The 19,531-nt window shown below is 39.8% G+C and overlaps 1 protein-coding gene across 1 annotated transcript in view; it reads left to right on the forward strand.

The window, feature by feature from the left end:
• The first annotated feature begins 159 nt into the window (after window positions 1-159).
• The window catches only part of LOC109313203 (solute carrier family 12 member 7-like), a 57,147-nt gene continuing 37,775 nt past the window's right edge, over window positions 160-19,531 (forward strand). Inside the window, exons 1-8 of the mRNA XM_019539680.1 lie at window positions 160-257; window positions 1,119-1,241; window positions 3,430-3,576; window positions 4,833-4,887; window positions 6,457-6,587; window positions 12,328-12,566; window positions 16,169-16,380; window positions 17,632-17,799. Of these exons, the coding sequence (XP_019395225.1) occupies window positions 210-257; window positions 1,119-1,241; window positions 3,430-3,576; window positions 4,833-4,887; window positions 6,457-6,587; window positions 12,328-12,566; window positions 16,169-16,380; window positions 17,632-17,799 (1,123 nt within the window). The 5' untranslated portion in view covers window positions 160-209. The remainder of the gene's footprint in view (window positions 258-1,118; window positions 1,242-3,429; window positions 3,577-4,832; window positions 4,888-6,456; window positions 6,588-12,327; window positions 12,567-16,168; window positions 16,381-17,631; window positions 17,800-19,531) is intronic.

Below are 19,531 nucleotides of genomic sequence, written 5' to 3' on the forward strand. Positions count from 1 at the left end.
TACTCAGACCTGTTCATGCTGAGTATCAGCCAAACATTTAGACTATCGCAATGGGGATTCTAGGCCAGCAATTCTATTTTTTTTTTTTTTTTTTTAGTTTACCAAACTCTGTGGTGTATATTTCTCCTTTGTGTTTCTAACCATTTTCTTATTTGCCGTCAGGAGATGGGGTTCCAAGGGAAAGTAGTCCATTTATTACCAATGCTGACATGGACAAAGGGATTATCTATGAAGGAAAAAACATGGCTCTCTTTGAGGTAATTTTTGATGCTTTGTAGTATATCATTCTCAACCCCTAACTTGCAGTGAGAATAAGCAAAACTAATGTTTCTTTCTATTCACTAAAAACTTGGTGCACAAGAAGTAAACATTGTCAGTTTCTTTTAGTAGTTTCATTTTGGATTTTGTTCAAATGTGTTTTAAAGACTTAATCAAATTCACTTTCAAAATGTTAGTTTCAACTGGAAACTTGTTTGGAGGGTATATTGCATATTAATAAGCATCACCGAACAAAACAATCCAGAGCTCCAACTAAAATGAGTATGGATTCATGGGCCCCGTCCATATGAGCAGGGGCATGTGTTTTGCCGCAGCACAAATAGTGGCGGCACAAATTTTATGCCACTGCTTTGCACAGCCCCTGCCCAGGCACTTTACAGTGGGACAGTGCCCTGCTGTTCCATGTGCTGTGGGGCGGGAGCGGGGCTAGGGCACAAGGTGCCTCAGCACAGGCTAGCTGGCAGGGGAGTGGCACCTGGAGATGGGGGAGCAGGTAGGCCTGCTCCCCCATCTCTCCGCACTGCTGATCCCCTGTGCTGAGGCACTCTGCACCCCAACCAATTGCTCCCTGGCTGGCTGGGATGCAGTGTGCTTCGAGACGTGGGAGTGGGTGTGCTTTGAAATGGGGAGCAGCCAGCTGCTGTGCAACACTGTACAAAACTACATACTAAAAAATGTCAGTTTGCTAAAATTTTTTGGCATTACGTACCATATAAAAATTAATCAAGGCTCCACATGTCAATATTTGAAAAGGCCACTTAACATCTCTAATGTTTTGAAAAGTGTTGATATTTACTAGTAGTGCATGTAAATATTATACTATTTTAAAATCCAAACAGGAAGAAATGGATAGCAACCCCATGGTATCATCTCTGCTTAATAAACTAGCAAACTATACCAATCTGACTCAAGGTGTAATTGAACATGAAGCAGATGAAGACAGCAAAAGAAGAGAAATCAAGGTATTGAAACTTTTGATCAGTGTTACTACATACAGTTTTAATTGGTGAGCAGCATATTATTTAAAAAGTGAGCATGCTTTGTGCCTTGAAACATCTGTCATCTAAAAGACTTGTTTGCCTCCTAGGGAGATGCTCAGAGGATACTTTAGCCTTTATTGACCTCCTTGCTGCCACACTACATTGCTACCACCAGCACCCAAGCTGGCTAATCTAAAGCTAGCTCAAGTATGCAGAGTATGTGAATACACATATCTGGAGCAGTCTCAAAAGGGTAGGAGCTGTTGAGTGAGGACAGTCTGAGGACAATAGAAATGTTGCAGAACCTTTCCAACTTTAACCCTGGATGAAGCAGTGTTTTCTTCTGCTCCTTGAGTTTTTATAGCTTTATTTCTGGTACTACTAGTGACCTGACCTTTATTCCAGGCAGAATTGTACGTTGGCTGATGTGGGACTCCCTTATTAAAGAGTAGCATAAATAATGCTGATCAAAATGAGTTTATGGAAAATATATTATGTCAGACTAACTTGATATTGTTTTAGTGATGATAAGTTTGTTTGTTTAAACATAATAATGATCATGTAACATGCTAAAATTTCGAAAGACATTTAGGTTAATAGCACACAGCATTTTGATGGGAAACTAGACATTAATATGATAAACATGAAATTGATTACCTCGGGGTTCTCTTCTGACCTGTGCTATGTAAAAAAATTAGATTAGGTGAACACAGCAGTTCATTTGGTCTTGTGTAAATTAATATAAATTTGTCAAAGATCAAAATGAGAAGGCTTAAAAAAACTTGTTTTGCTCCATCAATTATTTCTTGGAAAAGCTAGTTCTAGAATTACAAGTTCAGAATCTTTAAAGAGCTGGAGGTAGCAAAAATGTGCCTGATCTTTCTTATTTTTGGTCATAAACTGAGGTACTGATAGAGATTGGAGTGTCATAAAATGACGTGCTCAGATTATATTTTAAAAGGCAGCAAGTCAGTCGGATTGGTCGGTATTCCCCTACTAAGAGTTCAGATGAAACTAAATTAAGTGACTAAACTACTAGCAGAGTTTCTGCAAAACTGCTACCAGACCAGCAGGTTAGAGTGTAGTGAGTGCTGTACTTGTATTTCCAAAAGGCACTGGGGATGATCAGGGGAATTTTGGGCAAGTAAACCTTGTATTGATACCTCGTAAATCGTATTGAAGTACAGAATGCTAAAACATGTGGAAAGTCTTGATCTGAGTTCATCTTTCTTGAATATAAGTAATCAGAACTGTACATTTTATTCTACATGAAGACTAAACTGGCATGAAATGTCACTGATGTTTATATCTAGTTACTAGAGGTGTGTGAAATGAGCCGCATTTGATTTTGGATGATAACTTTTTTGAATAATAACTTTTTTCCCACATGTAAACACTGGAATGATATCTCAATGTGTCTTCAAAGAGATGGGTAGTTGTTAATAGTGACTATATCTGCATGGGTCATTAGCACTAATATTGCATCTTAACAGTGGCTATAGTTTAAAAAATAAAGATTCAAGAACCTCAGTGGGACACTGTTCAGTCCATTTTGAGAATTAAATGCCTGCCTCAGGAGTACAAATAGTCTCAGGAAGCTAACTTGAGCTTTTTCTATTTTTAAAAAATCCTGGCCAGTGTAATTATTAGTGCCAACTGTTTTGTGGTCGAGTACTTTTGCAAACATGTCCAGAGAAATTATAGGAAACAGAATGTTGACAGGGGCCTGAATAGAGAACTGTAATTTCTTATTTTATTTCTTACTTTTTGACTCAAAGCAACACAAAGAAAACATTAATAAATAAGTCAGGCTGGGCCAGACCTGTAGCCAATCTGGTCCTATATCTAGTCTTTGCCAGTGGCCAGCACCAGCACTAGGTGTTTTAGAGGAAAGTGGAAATGTAGCCAAGTATCAGAAGATGGGTCTGCATAAGCCCTGATACTTCAAGCTTTCTATCCTTTTCACTTTTTTTTGCATTAATTCTCATCTGTAAACTTATAAAACCTAAGGATTCTGAGATTCTTCACTCGGGTTTTTTGTTCAACCCTTATTCAGGGAACGTGTATGAGCTGTATGTAAGTTGTCTCTGAACGAGGGTTTTGGGGTATACTTAACCTTTTTACTTGGGAAGGAATCATCTCTGGAATTTGTATCATTTGTTGTTCTCAGGCTCCACGTATGGGCACTTTCATTGGTGTGTACTTGCCCTGCCTACAGAACATTTTAGGAGTTATCCTTTTCCTGCGTTTAACTTGGATTGTTGGAACAGCTGGGGTCCTTGAATCTTTCATCATCGTGTTCATGTGCTGCGCTTGTGTAAGTTGATCTTCATGCTCTTCTCTCTTTAGCATTGGTGAAATTGTGTTCTCTACCACCTCTGCATCATTCCTCTTTGCAACTGTTTGCCTAAGCAGCAGGGCGAGTTCTCAGAGGGTTCAAGTAGCAGTAAAAGTGCATCTGCAATGTGGTACTTGTTAATCCTGCCTTGATTGATAGGACACAGTAGCTTTGTCTGTTTTATCATACCTGAACTAGCTTCACAAAGCTCAAGTCTGAGGGCCTTGTCACATGCAACACTTAACACGTTTTATTTAGATCATAGTAAGCTTAGCTGCAAGTTAGAACTTTGTTCTGAGCAGTGGCACGGTAGTGCTTGCTACCATCTGGAGAGGCTGGAGTCAGTTGTACAGTTGATGACCAGCTGTTCATTGGTTCCAGCCCCCACACTGCACCAGAGCTGGTGAGGACTGTGTGTATTGCTTTTGTGGAGCAATCTCATGACGCTTGCTACAAAGTCATGGCACTTAACATGTGTTTTACTGCTTGCAAGCGTGGATGCTGACATTGTAAGTGCAATTGAACATTACACCTAGGATGTGGCAAGGCCCTGAAATGCTGATATAGTCTGGCACTTTTCTTACTTAGTTACTAAAACTAAGTTTAAGGGTTCTTATTAAATAAGTGTCCAAATTTAAAATTACTACAGCATAGTCCAATACAGAAGATGCATATTAGAAAATGACAAAGCATTTCTCAAAACTTTCCAGCAAATGTCAGAATGTCATAGTTATTAGCAATATTTGTCTTGATCTATAAATTAATAAATTTAACTACTGTGCTGTATGAAACCCCTAGTGAAAAGTTGCATAATGATTCTTAATAACAAGTGATCAACTAGTGTTTAATTAAGAGAGGGGGGGTTTTTTTGTTATAATTTTGTTGAAAAGTGCAAGTCTTCCTTCTTCTCTAACTACCAATCTTATGTTCAAAAGCTGTCATGATATGACCTTTTAAATGTAGGTGTACTAATTTAGGTAGTCACTGTAAGGTCTACTGCTCAGGTGGCTTAGGAATTAATCAAGTTAATGGCGGCAGAAGAGATGATGCATAGAATGTCATTTCTTGTTTCTGCAAACATTTTTGTAAAAAGCTTTTTATGGGTTCTAGTTTCTTTTCACTAGACTGGGAGGGTTGTGCATCCTTTTAAGATCTAGTTTTTTTTCCTTTTAAAAAAACAAACTCTAAAACTGTTTTAAATTTAACTTTGTCCATTTTATGTCTTCCTTCCACAGACTATGCTAACAGCAATTTCAATGAGCGCAATAGCAACAAATGGTGTAGTCCCAGGTAAATCCCACCTTTTTTTTTTTATTCTGAATGTGGAACCTTAAGTGATGATGTATACTTTCTATATTGTCTAGACAGCATATGTAAATTGTATTACCAAGTGAAAGTTGGGATGGTAAAACAAAATTGTGGAACATCATCCAGTAATGCTAACATTTAAGTCTCAAACTTCTGTTTGAACTATGCATCTTTTTGAAGAATGCGCTCATCCAAAATGCTTGTAGAAATTGTCTTGCCTGCTGCTTTTATTATGGCCAGTTTTTCTTCAGTTTTGTTTACTGGCATTATTTCGTGTCCTCAGCCAAGAACACTTAATATTGGGAATGGAGAATCTCCATTACTATGGTGTGCTGTCTTCAGTAAGCAGTTTTAATGTCCTTTTTGCGCACAAAGTATGTCAATCTATTGCTCATATGCTGTAAGTGTTTCTGTGTGGGAAGGTTGGCCTTTGCTGCTCTGTTACTGAACGTACACCAAGATCTACCCCCTACATTCAAGTATAAACTCATACCTCCAGCAAGTTGCATATTGTTTTTTTTCCCATACTTGAGCACTGCAAAATTAATAAAGCCAAGAAGAGAGAAAATATATTTGTCTTTGATCTAGCCCCATTCTCAGTATTTCAGTTTACCTGCTACCACCATATGACATACTGAGGTTGAGCAAACAACTGGGTAGCTAGTACTCTATAGCCCATGTTGACTCTTGACATTCTGGTACATTTGCACTAGTGTATTCAGTGATGATATCATTCTTCCCTGACAACTTGATTAGCATCTTAAAATTCCAAAAATTTAGATTTAACTGGAGCTATGGGCATAATACTACTAACCTGATCTTTCAGTAGAAACAGGAATAATTGGTGCAACACCAAAATACAGATACATTTGAGATGAGCCTTTTCAATGTGCCTGACTTGAATAAAAATCAGAATTGAATCCCTTTTGGTATTAGCTTTATTTTAGAATGCATAAGTTACAGTATTTTTATAAGCTTCAATAAAGGCTGAACTTTTAAGTCTACTGACACACAATCAAGTGAAATCACTTTGTAAACAAGATCTTGGTTGAATGATTTTTTTTCCCACTGGATGTTGCCACTTCCATTTTATTTCTTCTGTTTTGAAAAAGTAGATACTTGTGATGCCAGTAGATTGATATTCTTTCAGTTTTGAACATTTAAAGTTAATGTTTCAATTTATTCCTCACCATTCCTGACATTAGTTTATTTCTATTAACTTATGTTTATCAGTTTGGGTTTTCTCCTTGCCTTTATGTAACTTATCTAGCTTTGATATGTGAATATAATTTTGCAAAGTTAGGGCTGTTAGGAATCCTACTCCTTTTAACAACTTTGTTGAAATGCCTCATTTTAAAAAAAAAAATAATTTTCCCCTCTCCATTTTGAGCATATATTGTAGTGATCAAATCAGCCAATTCCAGCTCGGATCATAAAATTTAGGTTTCCTGTAAACGCCACCCCCTCTCATACCACCTAAAATTTATACATAAATAACAACCAAAGGGATGCATTTCAGGATCTGATTTTGTTATGTTGACTTTTTTACAGCTGGTGGTTCATACTACATGATTTCAAGATCTTTAGGGCCAGAGTTTGGCGGAGCAGTGGGTCTCTGTTTTTACTTGGGTACAACCTTTGCAGGAGCTATGTATATTCTTGGTACCATTGAAATTTTGTTGGTAAGTACTAGTTATATCCCTTTAATACAAATATATTTGACCAGATTTTGGAAGTTTTAGGGTACATATCCTCAAGCTAGTCAATGTTACTTTTCCAAATAGTTACTGAATATTTTATCTTTGGAGCTGCTCTAATTTTCCTTCAAGAATGAGGAATCTGTTAAGGATTTATCTGTAGCATATATAAATAAAAATAATATTGGCAGACGGGTTGCTCTGTTCTATATTAATGACACTTTGTTCAAATGCTAATAAGCCAGGAAGTAAACAATTTAGGTGATCAGCTACATTTCTCTTTCACCTGCACTAAAAACTTGTTGGTGTATTGCTACAACAACTTTTAACTTCTTAGCATGAAATGCTTCAAAAACTGCAATGAAGTCTTAACTCTGGCATTCTTATAAGGAGGAGGTTTGCTAAACATATAACTTCATCTTTTAATGTGGGTGTGGTGGTTTGTTTGTTTGGATTTCTTAGGGTGGGGGGAAAGCCAAGAGACTCTTAACTGTGTGTCCTCCTTGTGTTCATGCCAGAGTTAAGGGTTCGTGGTAATTAATTAATCTTTTGGCATTAAAAATGTTGTGGAAAGAATAATTTGGTAAGGCTATTATTCTACTTACAGCAGTAGAAAGTGTGATGGATGACCTTACTTGTTTAGGGATGCTTCTTTTAAACCAATAATATTGGATGCCGGGGAGGGGATGGCAGGGAATTGATCGTTCTAGATCAATGATTCTCAACATTTTTAGACTCGAGATACCCCATGATAAATTCAAGGCATCCTGTCATAGACTTGGGGCGTTCCTCAGATTGTCAGCTCTCAGTCTTCATACTTTTTTACTACAGAAAAATAATAGAATAATAATAATAATAGCTGCAGGACCCTGATTGGAAATCACTGCTCTGGATATATCCAGTTCATATGCTCTACTTCTAAAGCACCCACTACTACTGCTGCTGTCTTTGGAAACAGGATACTGGGCTAGATAGGCCAGTGGTCCAACCCATTATGGCACTTAATTTCTTATTTCCTGGTTTGCCAAGCTTTGAGGAAAATGTTAGAGTAGAACACTTGGAGCTTAACTATCATTTTTCCTGGGCAAATTTCCCTAGGTGTTTTTTTTTTTTTTTTTTTTTTTTTTTTAACAAAAACACTTCTGTACATTGAGGATGAAAATGGAATAACCGTATCTTAGGGAAGAAAACGTGGTGGTTAATAGTCTGTCTCAGAAGTATGTTGATGTTGGATTAAACAGGACCATCACAACTTAGAATATCTGCTGTCATGTAAGAGACAGAACACTATATGGCAAAACTTGTAGTTGTTAGAAACATGCTTGAAAGTTGGTGGTGCTGAAGTCAGTGTAACAGAGTGAAGGGAGTCACTGGCATTTTTCATACATATAGTTGTTAGCCATCAGTGCTATCATATACTGTGAATGCATAGCTCTTACAGTAGCACACCTCAAATTATAGGATCATATAGAAGTAGGACTGGAAGGGACCTTGGGATCTAGTCCAAACCCCAGACCAAAGCAGGATCATCCCTATCCAAACCATCTTATAAAAATCCATTGTCTAACCGCTTAGCAAAACTACACAGTCACACCTGCCACAATACAAAACGTAACACCCTAATCTGCCACAGGTAAAGCAGGGGGGCCCCAGCAGCCATTGGGCACATCCTGCTGCTGCGAGGGTTGTTAAAATACATGAGAAACTCCCAGAAAGAGGGCAGCTCTCTTCCCCTCCCCCCCCATAAAGGAAGGTAAAGTTGACCACACTCCATACTTATCTGAGCAGGGGGTAAAATTAATTTTTGACCCCAAATATGGTGATCAGTTGGACCCTGAGTGGAGGGTCAAGACCCTCTAGTTGGGAACCTTTGGGTTCAAGTCCTAGCTGGAGAACTGGCACATGCCAGTCAAAATCCCCAGTCTTGGCTGCAGCCAAACCTAGTGCCTCTGAGAGAGAATAAAAAACGCTTGACATGTAGTGGCAGGAGGGGAAAAAATTTGCTCCCAGACCCATGTGACAACCAACAAAGCCCAGAAGTATGGGTAATACCTGTAGTAGAGCACAGGCATAGCTGTACGTAGATTAAGCTTGACCAGTGGCTGTCCAACCTCTTTTTGAACACCTCCAGTGATGGAAAGTCCACAGCTTCCTTAGGAGGTCTGTTCCACTGCCTCACTGTTCTAACAATGAAGATATTTTTCCTGATATGCAATCTAACTTACTGTATTGGAACTTCATGCCATGGGTCCATGTCCTATTTTCAGCAGCAAGAGAGAGAGAGGTGTTTTCTCTCTCTTTTCTGGGAGCCTTTCAAGTATTTAAAGACTGCTTATTATGTTCCCTCTTATGCACATTTTCTACAAGCTGAACATACCTATTTCCTTCAACCTTTCCTTCCAAGCCCTTTATTGTCTTTGTTTCCTGTTTCTGGACCATCTCGAACTTCTCCATGTCCTTTTTTTTTTTTTTTTAAATGTGGAGCCCAAAGCTGCACGCACTACTCTAGACGAGGCCTAACCAGGGCTGAGTAGTGGCACTATCACTTCCTGTGTCTTTCACCTAATGCTTCCATTGATCATTGATGCATCCCAAAACCACTTTCACCTTTTGTGCAGCTGAATTGCAGTGTAGACTCACTGGGCACATACAGACAAGTGTACACATGCAGGGATGCAGTCTTTTTGTGGAACAAACAGCAACAATGCACATTTGTGCTGCTGCTTTTTGCCCCAGGGCATGCCCCTGCGTGTGTGCTCTAGAGCCTGGCAAATTGGCCCAGGATAGATAGGGGAGCCTGGGGCCTTACCTGGGGTTCTGGGGGCATCCCAGGGCAGCAGCAGCACTGGTCTAGCTACATGGAGCCTGGCCAGCCAGGATCCATTTCTGGCAGTGCACACTGCTGCCATGTTTGTGTGGGTTTTTTTTGACACTAGGCTCTCCCAGTGCCAAATTTTGGCACTGTGCTACAAATAAGCAGCACAGTGAATGGGTGTACATGTGCCATGTGTGGTTTGTGGTGCCTCTAACAGCTTTGAGGTGCTATAAACTGCATGTGTGCTTGTTTGGATGTGCCCATTGAGTCTGATTTTTACCAAGATTGTCAGATTTGTTCCCAATAGTTCTTCCATCCTGCCAGGTGTCACCAATTTTAATTTGTATTTCCGATTATTTTTCCTGAGAGATGTAGCACCTTGTATTTGTCAGCATTTGATCTTCATTCTCTTAGCTCCAGCCCAGCTTCATCATCTGTTGATCCTTCTGAATTGTGCTGCTGTCCTCCAGCATATTCCCAGTCCTTCCTAGTTTTGTCTTCTGCAACCTTGTTTTCAGTTCAGCATCCAAATCATTAATAAACATGTTGAACAGCAATGGGCCCAGGACAGACCCCTGCAGGATTCTACTCAAAAAGTCTTGTCATTCTGACATGAATCCCAGTATAGACTGGATCCCAGTAGTCTTTCCTACCCAAGTTCAGGGGGGTTGGACCTGATGATCTGTAAAGGCCCTTCCAGCCCCCAATCATCTATAATTCCACTTTGCTTGCTTCTATTGATCCTACTACCTTTTTATAGTAGTTTTGTGTAGCCCATGTTTCTCCAATTTGTTTGAGAAAGTCATGTGGGATCTTGTATCTGGACTTCAGCAAGGTTTTTGACACTATCTACAGCATTCTCATCATCTACCCAGGTAATTGTTTGGTCAAAGAAGATCAAGCTTTGGGTTTTTGTTTCTTTTGGGTTTTTTGTTTGTTTTCTACATGATTTGTTCAGATGGAACAAAACTTTTTTTCATTCAAAATTTCAAAATGAAAAAGATCAAAGCCATTTTTGTAGAGATGTCTATACTTTGGAAGCTTTAATATACAGACCCAGGAGTATGTTCTGAAAATGGTTTTAATGTTGAGAAACTAGGATCTTCCTGCCCCCACCTTTATTTTTAGTTCCTTAATATTCTAAAATCTATTATTCCCTTACAGCTTTCTAATGTACAGAAAGTTAAAAACAAGGCTGTCACTTCACTTATGTTTGGGGACCTCTTCCTCCGCTGAAATATTTAGTAGACCTTCCTGTTCTTTGTCCTGCTGCACACAGTTCTCTAGTAAAGCTTTTACTCTGACTTTGCAGCCACTCCATCATATCATGTTACCATTCTGTCATGTGGTTGCAGAGTTTCAGGGCCTCTTAGATCAGTTTCACATTTGGATCCATTGAATCCAAACATGCCCACCTAACTGAGTGTATTTTTTTTTTTTAATGGAAATTGTAGTGTTGAAGCCTCCTGCTTTCTGAAGCAGAACTAGTAAGACTGCACAAAGACAGCAGGCCAGATGTAAACTTCCTGGAATTATTGCACAATCTCCCAGCAAAACCTGCTTAGTAACACATCTGTTTAATATATAACCCTTGCTTCAGACCCAACACCTAGAATATCCTGGGTTGGGACAGTGTACTTGGCATTAGCCTTTCTTTTTGTGCATCTGCTCTGAAACCCAAAAGGAGCCTCAAAGGCTGGCTTTCATGACTGGTATGACAACCTGTAATCTCTTGGTGAAATGTAGGCACCACTGAAGTGCATGGGAATTTTGCCACTGAATCTGGTGGGGTCAAATTTTCACTTTTCATCCCCTTAACAAGTCTCTGAATGTGTTCTTTAAAGCCCAATAGCAACTTATTCCAGTGCTACTATAGTGTTCTGTATCCACAGGCACAGGGGTGACACTTCATCAGATGCATTCCTCTGGAACTGGTGCATCCGTCACCAGACACTCATCAGCTGTGCATCCACAGCCCTCAGAAAACCATTAACAGTAAATCCATCTCCCTCAGCCACAAATCGAGAACTCTGTCCTTGACTTGGACATTCTCCTGGACTTAGTCCATTCAGAGATTACCAATTTTTGCCTCCTGTATCAAATACAATACATAAAATACAAATAAAATTTTGAGTCGGTACATGGATTTTTGCGGGTTTCTCAACTTAGGGTCATAGCTTTGCTCATATGTATGTCTAGCTGCTCCAGTGGGCCAGATTTGGCTGCTAGTGCCTGGTCATCGAGCTTGTGCAGCTCCCCATGCATACAAAAAATTTGGTAATGGGAGAACCATCACACTGCTCCCCTGCTGCCAAATTTCCAGGACCATGGGGAGCCCTGTGGGTCAGATAATGTAGCTCTGCACACTAGATCAGGCATTCAGGTTGGTGTGGGGCCTGATTCCTAGTGGGCATTCAGGTTGGTGTGGGGCCTGATTCCTAGTGGGCAGGGGTAGAATGTGGGCTCGATCCCAGTGCATGGGGTTGACCCGCACCACCTGTCTGACCCATGGGGCCAGAAGATTGGCCACTACTGGTTTGTTTGTTTGTTTTTTGTTGTTGTTGTTTTTCTATAGCTGTGTCAAATACAACAGTGGCTTAAAAACAAGCCTTGTTAGTTTCAATACTGAAGCTGTGGCTATAGCTCCATAATGAAAACCACTTTTGGAAATAACTGATCTTAACTGCATTATGATCCTAGATTCCTCTGAGGTTATTTGCTGTCCTTTTTGCTAACTGTATATCTGTGCATCTGTCTGCAATAGGGAAACTGATGTTTGAAAGAATAAAGCTGAACACATTTTTAAGATCTACAAACTCAAGCAAATGTCATTTATAGTTTTACATGAACAATCTGGAATCTTATTTTAAAAAAAAAAAAGTCCTCGACTACTTTTGTTTTCTTTTGTAGACGTATATTTCTCCTAGTGCTGCTATATTTAAATCTGAAGATGGTGGAGAAGCAGAGGCCATGTTAAACAACATGAGAGTTTATGGGACGTGCATTATTGCACTCATGGCGATAGTAGTCTTTGTCGGAGTCAAATATGTCAACAAACTTGCACTAGTCTTCCTTGCTTGTGTGATCCTTTCCATTATTGCCATTTATGCTGGTGTTATTAAGACTGCTTTTGATCCACCAGACTTTCGGTAAGTGAATTGTTAGGATGTTTTATTACTCTTGATATATTAAACTTTGAGCCATATTCTAGAATATGAGCCTGGTTGCTACAACCTTAGAATTTCTACAGATTGGTATAGACTGATGGGTGCAGAACAACCAAACATATATTTGCTCTCAGAAATTATTAACTTGTGCACTCAGATACCACCCTTGTTTGTATGGTATGTGATATTTTGGGAGGTATTTTTTTTATGAGTTTAAGGTTCTGAACTCTGCTTTTTGTGGTCTTTGGTGTTTGTGCGTTTCATTTTGGGTTTGGTTTTGTTTTTTACCTAGTGGATGAATATATATCTACTATTTAAACTGAAATATACTAAAAATAAAACCAAATTAATTTCCTTTCCTGTTTCCTAACTTCTTTCCTCCTCCCTCTTTCTTTCTTCCTGCCACCTTCTCACCCCCAAGAATTGAGAATATTTTGTTGTTTGTTTTGGGGAGTTTCTAGCAAACTTCTTTGCTACATGTTATGATGCAATACCATGTTTTAAAGATTTTCTTCCTCATTTAAAAAATACTTCCCTACTTCAGGATTGAGAGGATAAATGCATCAAAATGCTGTGAGGCAATAGGGGCTAGGTTCACACAAAGATTTAAGAACATTTAAAAAAAGGCAAACAAACCTCCCCGACTTCCCCTTTTATACTGTGGATACCAGAATGCAAAACTGGTCTCAAGCTCTTGTCCAATTTAACTGTCGGCATTGGCCCTAGACAACCCAGGGACTCAGGCTGCTCATGCCCAATCTTCATTCTCAACTGAGTATTAGGCATCCAGGATGGAGCCCTGTCTGTTCTTCAGGACTGGGCTGGGGAAACCTTGGATCCAGCTTTGGCAATTGTGAGATTTTAGGATCTAAAGAATTAATTTTTGGAGGAAATTTGGCCTGATTCGGCGGCTGAATCTCGAAATCTGAATTGAATTGGGATACTAATAAAAAGGTCCGAATCAATTCAAAGCTCTCTTAATTGGTTCATAAAAGATTTGGAGCGCTTCGGAGGTTTGGGCAGTCCCTACTCGCAGCTGTAGGGAGCTGGACCCAGACTCCGTGCTGGTAACTAGAAAGCAGGGCGGGCGGTGGGGCTGAAGGAAGGAAGAGAGGACCATGGAGAAATCCATGCCAGACCCCAGCCCCATCAATAACTGCCCCACCTGGCCACAATGTCCTATCTTTTTTTTTAAGACCCACACTCATTGGCTGCTGCAGTGGTCATTGAGGCTTCTGGGAGCTTATGGCAGAGCACCTCACGCAGTGTGGGGCACTGGGGGAGCAGCGGGCATCGCCCCTTTGCCTGGTAGGAGCCCATGAGTGCGGGGCTTTTTTTAAGACCTGGGACACTGTGGCCAGGTAGGGCATCCATTGATGGGGCTGGGAGAGTGAGTGTGGGTTGGGGCCTGGCTGATTTGGAGATTTGGCTGAATCAATTTGGGACAGTAACTTGAATTGCCAAATCGAGTCGCTGCCCCCCAAATCGGCTGAATCTGAAGCGAATACTAGCTCCTTTGTGCAGGCCTATTGTATACCCTACCCCAATTATGACACGTACTACTATGCCAGATGTGCATGGCAGTATGTGTAATGTTTGGAACAGAGCATAAAATCCCTGATGCCAATTGCACCATTATTTTTTATCTTGCAGGGGCCTAATATTCTTGGAAGCCTTGCCTTTTCGTCATATTAGTTTACTAGTTGCTTTTCAGGTTTCCCTTTTTTGTTCTGAGGAATTACATGCCTTTTAAAACCACTGCTGTTTTCTTGTGTAGCATGCATGCCATAATCAGGAATTTTACTTTCTGCCCCTTTTGACTTTGGAGTCTTCTTGACTAGTCCATATGGTTTCATTGAAATTTCCCTTTACAGAACTTAGTTTCATGTATTTCAGTTCTTGGGATCTCACCTTCCATAGGATATTGAAGTATAATTTCAGTTAGTTAATGGTAAGCTACTGCTGCTTCTTAAATTAACACTTGTGCCTGCCTGGTATTGTTACAGTAGTAATACTGAAGAACAAATACTGTCCTTGTATACAGACATCTGCTGACTGTACTGGAAATTGGCTACATGAATCAGATAATAGAGCTAACTCTAAAATCTCAAAATGAAAAAAAGAGGCCTACATAACTTGTTTTCATTTTTAATGATGTCTAGAACCATATTTAATAATAATTACATAGGTTGCTTAGGTTCTTTGGGTAAATGTGGTATCTTTTCTTAGACCAACCAAATGGTTGGAGAAAATTGTTCTTTGCAAGCTTGCAGGCACAAACACCTTTCTTCAGGCATAGGGAGAGTCTGCTGTTTTGTGTTCTACTGGGTGGAATAGAAACCAATATGCAAAATGCAGGTCTGAAAATAGAAATGCATGGCAGTGAGGATCAGAGGCCATGGGTGGGGTAGTAGGTGTGAGAGAGATGTGTGGGGTGGGAGGGGGAATGGTGACCATAGAATATAGCTGGTAAAATGTTGAGAGGTTACCTGGGGTTATCCAATGGCAGGCAGGTATAATGTGCCATAAATCCACATCTGTATCTAGTCTATGATTTTTTTTATATCCAGTAAACTTATGAAGTGAAGTTCATAGGCTGGCCTGCAAAAGGTTTTTTGTAAGCTTCCCTTGAGGATTAGAACTGAGAGATTGGAGAGAGAGTGGTTGTCTTGTGAGAAGTGTGCACCCACAGAGTCATTGGGTATTTTTGTCTTTGATAAACGTTTTGGTGTGTTCATTCTGGTGCACAGTTGTTGTTTGGTTTCTCCTATATATTTTCCACCAGGGCATTGGGTGCACTGGATGAGATTAAATTTCTAGAGGTACAGGTGTAAGATCCAGGAATGGTGATTGGTTCTGTTGTGGGATGTAGTTATTGTATGTTGGCAGGTTTTACATCTTTTGTCCTGATATGCTATGGATCCATTTGATGCGTTTTGAGCCATAGGAAGTTTGCTTTTGGTGATGAGGTTGGCGAGGTTTGGTGCTTTTTAAAGGCTAGGACAGGTGGTTCTGGGAAGATCTCTTTAAGAATTGGGTCTTCTAGCATGGGTTGCAGTTGTTTGAGTATTTTCTATATAGGTTCCAGAGAAGGCTGGTATGTCGTCATAACTAATGGTGTGCAATTCGTGGGGATTTTCTTTCTGTACTGCAGCAATTCTGTGGTATCCAGGTAGCTCTTTCAAAGCATGATCCGTCTCTCTGGAGGAGTGTCCTTGTTGAGTGAAAGCCCTTCTGAGATTTGAGGCGTTGATTGAAGATGGTGTTCTCAGTGCAAATATGGTGGTTTCAGAGGGTTTAGCTGTATATTACAGCTCTTTTTTGGGTGTGTTTTAGGGTGACTGCTGGTTATGTGCAGATATGTATGGTGGTCCGTGGGTTTCTTGTATACCATTCTTGATATTGATCATGGTATCTAAAAAGGAAGTGTTGGTGCTGGAGTATTCAAGAGATGCATCTTGATTATTATACTTGTGCTATGGTAATGAAGGACTTGCAGAAAGAAGAGTATTGACTAATCAAACTGAAGACAATCTATTAAATAACCATTGTTGTGTTTTATCTTGGATCTCTTTTCCATGTAGTATTTGTCTGCTTGGAAACCGTACATTGTCAAGACGCAACTTTGACACTTGTGCCAAATTTACTAAAATAGATAATAAAACGGAGACTACGAGGCTGTGGAGACTCTTCTGTGACAGTGCCTTGCTCAATGCCACATGTGATGAATACTTCAGCTTAAATAATGTGACTGAAATTCAAGGAATTCCTGGTGTAAGCAGTGGAGTCCTGATTGGTACGTGAAATCTGAACAGTCAAATTTTTAAGATTTTTTTTTTTTGTGGGGAGTGGCATTTAATGTAGTCCCTAGCTCTTACTGTAAGTGTGGTGTGCATGTACATTGGTTTTTTTTTAATTTTTTTTTTTTGGTGGTATGTCACAAATATCTGTTTGTTTTATGAATTGCATGCATTTTGGAAAGTGTTTCTTTCTTCTGCTAACACTTACCAGTATTTTTTTTTTCTTTCCATAATCAGATGACTCTAAAAAAGGTGTGTGAGAGAAGCTGACCAAAAAGTTTTTTTTTTCGTTTTGGAATATTACTATTCAGGAAGTTTTATTTGATAGTGTTAATGGTATTTTTTTAGTTTCTCTTTCAGGTTTTTTTAACTCAGGAAAAATGCACACTGCTTGGGTTCTGTGAAGTTAATAATCGTGCCTTGAAACCTTCCATTACAATGTACTTTTAGCTAGGCTGCTTTCCTTACTTCATAGGCACCAGTTGTTTCTTCTTGGTTTTAGATGTGCCCAAGCTGCCAGTGGTTTACTTAGAGGAATGGAGGGGAGTGGCTGATATCAACAGCTGTAATTTTTTTTTTTGAGGGAGGGAGATGAAACCTTTAATAGCTCACGTTGTGTTGTAAATGGTCTGTATTAAATTTGTCAAAAGAAATAAATCTGGATAATTTCTAGATATAATCTTAGATCCATAATTTTTTTTCCTTTTCAGAAAGGATTCAGTAAAATCTCACGGATAGGGTAATATTTTAATGCACTAAAAATGCATCTAATTAAATGCAGATATATTTTAAAGGAACATTTTAAAATATTTTCTTGGGTTAGTCTGGGAATTGGAATTTTTTATTTTTATAGTATGTGCAGCAAAAAGGAAACGGGTTTACTCCATTGAATGTTTAAAATCCAAATCCTGTAATCTATTGATCATCGCCACCTATTTTTTTCCAAGTAGCTGATTGTCATCCCATGTGCTTCCAACATGAGAAATTAGCTCTTCCTTTTTTGTATGGGGGGTGGTCACCAATCAAAACAAACAACCAGAAAAACCAAACCCCACCCCACAAACCAACAGGGAGATCTGTTTCCTGTTTCTGTAAGAAGTGTTCCAGAAATATTGTGTTATATTAAAAAAACAAAAACAAAAAAACCCCATCTGATTTTATAAGACCATTTCTTTGTTTGAATTGGAGACAATATTGTGTTACCGTGCATTTCTGGATAATACTGGCTCTTGCTTGTTTCTTTCCAGATAACTTATGGAGTACCTATTCAGACAAGGGATCAGTTGTTGAAAAGAGAGAACTGCCATCGCTTACTGGAACAGAAGAAACAAAAGTTGCAGGATTACCTTATGTTTTCACAGACATCATGACTTTCTTCACCATGCTAGTAGGGATCTATTTTCCATCGGTGACAGGTCAGTACAGCTGTTTTTCACAAAAGAAAATAAATGTTTCCAGATGAAAAGATGCTGCTTGTGCTAATTGTATGCGACTGTTGGCACTTGTTTCCCTAGTTTTGGCACCCTTGAAGGGATCTCAAAGCACCCCACAGTGCCACAACACCTTGGTTCAGAATCACTGAGTTGGGGCATTTATAAATGTGCTTCAGGAGGTTGGGGGACACTTTAATTGGCACTGCTTTAAGAGCTGTATTAATTAAAGTGCCCAGAGTTCATGTGTATCAGCATCCCTGTGCTGAAAAAGGAGTGGGGTGCTTTGAACTAAAGCTGTTCGAAATGAGTTTTAGTTTAAACACCCCGCTGCCACTTTTCAGCATGGGGATGCTGATGCACGTGACACTGGAGTCTGCATTAATGTCCATTAATCGAGTCTGCTCCAACATGCTGTATTTTTAACACGTCAGAGCAGCCCTCCCTATACATGTATAGGAGCCCTTGGAGACTAATATGAAGGACTTCTGCTGTAGGCTGGTGGTCTCAGTTTTATGGTTTGTTTATGCAAGAAAGGAAGTTTTGACTGGATAATCTTGATGACCTTTCTGGGTTCGGTTTCCTTCGATTTTGTTATCATCTTTCTCCTGAGCTTTCAGTAATAACTTTTTATAAAAAATATGCCATATTTAGAATGTATAGAACTATATTTTATTTAATTGTAACCCCCCTGTTTCAAGACTTGCATTGATTTCCTGGAGGGGTACTGAGAAATCTTTGGGACCTAGCTGGTGTAACTTCTCACAGGCTCATATTTTAATTAATCATCAGATTAGGTGACAGGAATTTTCCCTTGCATCAGGTTTACCTGGGGCCATTTTGTAGCATGGGGCATGATCCACCTCCTAGCACCACCCAGGCATGTTTTTATATAAAAATTCCCCAGCATCACAGAGCCTGAAGACATCGTTGGCCCTCTTGGTATATCTCCTGTTCTTTCTCAGTAGCCCATTATCGTTTTTGTCCTGGGTATTTTTTTGTACTAAAGGGTCCCGAGTTTGCCATCAGGTTTGACATGGTACTCTGGGATGTGGTTTGGAGAGGGGCTGGACCTTTTGAATGTGAACATCTAATTACACGGTACCTACAGTTGCAGGGGATTGGACACAATGGGGGTGGTCCCTTCCAGCCACATGTTACTAGTGATCTGCCATTTCCATTGATTCTTTATCAGGCACTCAACAGGTCATATGTAATGTACTCTGTGAGCTGCCTATAGTTTCTCTCTTCCAGAGGTGGGATAAAACAATTGAGTGTGAGTTTGAGGTCAGATTGTCACTACATTCATGATGGCACTTGCTGTTGGCGCAAGGACCAATAGCAAGTGCAGGCGCAAGGACCTACTTTGTTACAGATGTGGTGCCTCATTTCACCAGTCTCTCTGGGGTCCCTTGGGCCTGGTCTACATTTTGCTGGAGCATTTCCTCACTCTTATGGATTGTTACCTCACCTGGACCTGGGCTGTAGGCTCCTCACTACCCTTCCCATGTCCCTGTCACAGCATCCACCCCTCCTAGCTTGCTTTCTTCATGTTCCTTGCACAGTTTACCTACTAATGTGAGAGAGTGCTTATGCTAAGCAAGGCCTAGCATTAAAAAAAAAATGCACTAAAACTCCCAGAATGCTTCAAGGAGGTTGAGGAGTCAGCGATTGACATTCTGGTAATCACTTTCTGACCCTTAGATGAAAATACTGA

The sequence above is a fragment of the Crocodylus porosus genome, unplaced genomic scaffold (genome assembly GCF_001723895.1).
Source record: "Crocodylus porosus isolate Cpor-Errol unplaced genomic scaffold, CroPor_comp1, whole genome shotgun sequence".
In the NCBI taxonomy this organism is placed as follows: domain Eukaryota; kingdom Metazoa; phylum Chordata; order Crocodylia; family Crocodylidae; genus Crocodylus; species Crocodylus porosus.